General features: G+C 38.2%; 1 protein-coding gene across 1 annotated transcript; it reads left to right on the forward strand.

Annotated features, from left to right (window-relative positions):
• Positions 1-1,346: 1,346 nt before the first annotated feature.
• LOC109953878 (trace amine-associated receptor 1-like) lies at positions 1,347-2,162 on the forward strand (the record flags this gene model as incomplete). Its single annotated transcript, XM_020589325.1, has 1 exon — positions 1,347-2,162. A coding segment is annotated over exon 1 (816 nt), but the record flags the coding sequence as incomplete, so codon positions are not given.
• Positions 2,163-2,166: the final 4 nt, after the last annotated feature.

The following is a 2,166-nucleotide window of genomic DNA, read 5'->3' on the forward strand; positions in this document are numbered from 1 at the left end:
TTGTGGTGCAAACAGGTGCAAACTATCAGGGGCAGGTAAATCTAATGTGAGTGATTAGTGAAAGTAAAAAGACCGAAACAGAGGTGAAACAAAAACAGAAAATAGCATCAAAATAAAAGCCTGACAGGAAGCAGTGGAACCGAATCACGACATGAGGACTATACCCCTGTACCTGTTCCTGCTGGTTGGTCAGCTGGAGCTGCCAGCACCACACCTTCTCCTGGGTTAATCCACCTCAGATTCCAGTCACCTGCCTGCCCTCCTCAGGGGTACTGCTTCAGACACCAGTTAGCTGTCAACCCTCCTGAATAGTCCCAGCCTCTTGTTCCAACTCCTGACCATTCTCCTGATGACCTAGGTTTTCACACTTGTCCCAAGCCACTTCGCTATTGAAAGTCTGCCTCAGACCTGCTCCTGTTCCTGTTCAGCACCATAATACATTTTAATGTCAGTGGCATGTTCTCTAGCATATTCATATTTAATATTTATGCACACGTATGTAGACACATATTTGATGTGTGCACACAAACTACTGCTAAATCTAATAAAGCTTGTGACTTTTTGAAAACTTCTTAAAAGTCTTAAAACTCTGTTGGGATTGACTGTAGCAGCCTTAGCTACCTTAATGGATAACTGCTTTTCACTTATTGCTAAAATTATCCAAGTGCTATGTCTCTTTACAAGAAAATATTATTGATGTCACAATGGCTAAAAATATTGTGATATCAATGAAGTTGTTCCAATAGTGGCAGAAAACTCAGCACTGGAAGGGATCACCTATAGTTCTGATATTATATGGCATTCAGCCAAGGAAGTCCAGGCAAAGCGTTGTGAGTATGGTAGTGTTACCTCTGGATGAGACTACTGCTATTCCCTGATGGCTGGTTTTGATAGAAAACAATCAGAAAGAGATATATGAACCAAATTTTCCTTTGAACTGAGATTCTAATTTTGATAGAAAGAACATCTGAAATTTAATTGTAGAAAATGTTTAAAAAGAGACTCAGTGATGTTAAACACACACAGTGTCGTTGGCCAACTTTGCTTGCTCAGCTGTTTTATGATGATCCTTGTGCAAACAGGATACAATTTGTCATTTCTGATTGGATAATGCAACAGAGGCTGAGCCTATTAAAGATCTGCATATGTGAACAAGAATAGTCATCAGTGCTGCTGCACTGATGATACAGAGATCATCACATATGAAACAAATATTTCACCAAGAGCTAAAACAAACTGCTATTGTTCACACTGTACAAGGGTTTATTGCTACTTTATTATTTTTAATGTAGGTTTCTATATTGCCAAAAAGTATAAATTGTATTGAATTGTAGAATCCCAAAAACATGGAACCACAAGTTACTGTCAACAGGACTAATGTTGTGACTGATATATATACCTGCTATGGAATAGATAACATCAGTTATGATTTAACAAGCACAGGCAATCCTTTTGTTATATGTGTATTATTGTATATGTTCCTTTTATTACTGTCTGTTATTACAATATGTGGAAATCTCCTTGTAATAATCGCCATCATTTACTTCAAACAGCTCCACACTCCTACAAACTACCTTATCCTCTCTCTATCTGCAGCTGACCTGCTTGTTGGGCTTATAGTCTTTCCTTTTGACATGACATTCACCTTCAGCTCATGTATGTATCATGAAATTTTTTTTTGCAAAGTGCGAGGCAGCTTTGATGTATCACTGAGCACATGTTCTGTTCTGAATCTATGCTGTATTTCTATTGACAGATATTACGCAGTGTGTCAGCCTCTGACATACAAAATTAAAATAAATCATCATGCTATTGTTATCATGATCAAGCTGAGCTGGGGTGTTTCTGTTCTAATAGGAATTGGTGTGATGATAATTGGAAAATGTGAGGAAAATTGTGCAATTAATATTCTTATTACAAACACTATTGCACCTATTTTATCATTTTATCTCCCAGTCATCATAATGCTCTGTATCTACCTGAAGATTTTCTTTGTGGCACAGACACAGGTACGCAGCATCCAGAACACAACCAGTCGGAGCTCAGAGTCCAGAGGAACTGTCAGTAAAATGGAGAGGAAGGCTACAAAAACTCTGGCTACTGTTTTGGGGGTTTTTCTTTTATGTTGGACTCCTTTCTTTCTTTACCTAACCTTTATGCCTGCTA

The sequence above is a fragment of the Monopterus albus genome, unplaced genomic scaffold, assembly GCF_001952655.1.
Source record: "Monopterus albus unplaced genomic scaffold, M_albus_1.0 scaffold1789.1, whole genome shotgun sequence".
Lineage (NCBI taxonomy): Eukaryota > Metazoa > Chordata > Actinopteri > Synbranchiformes > Synbranchidae > Monopterus > Monopterus albus.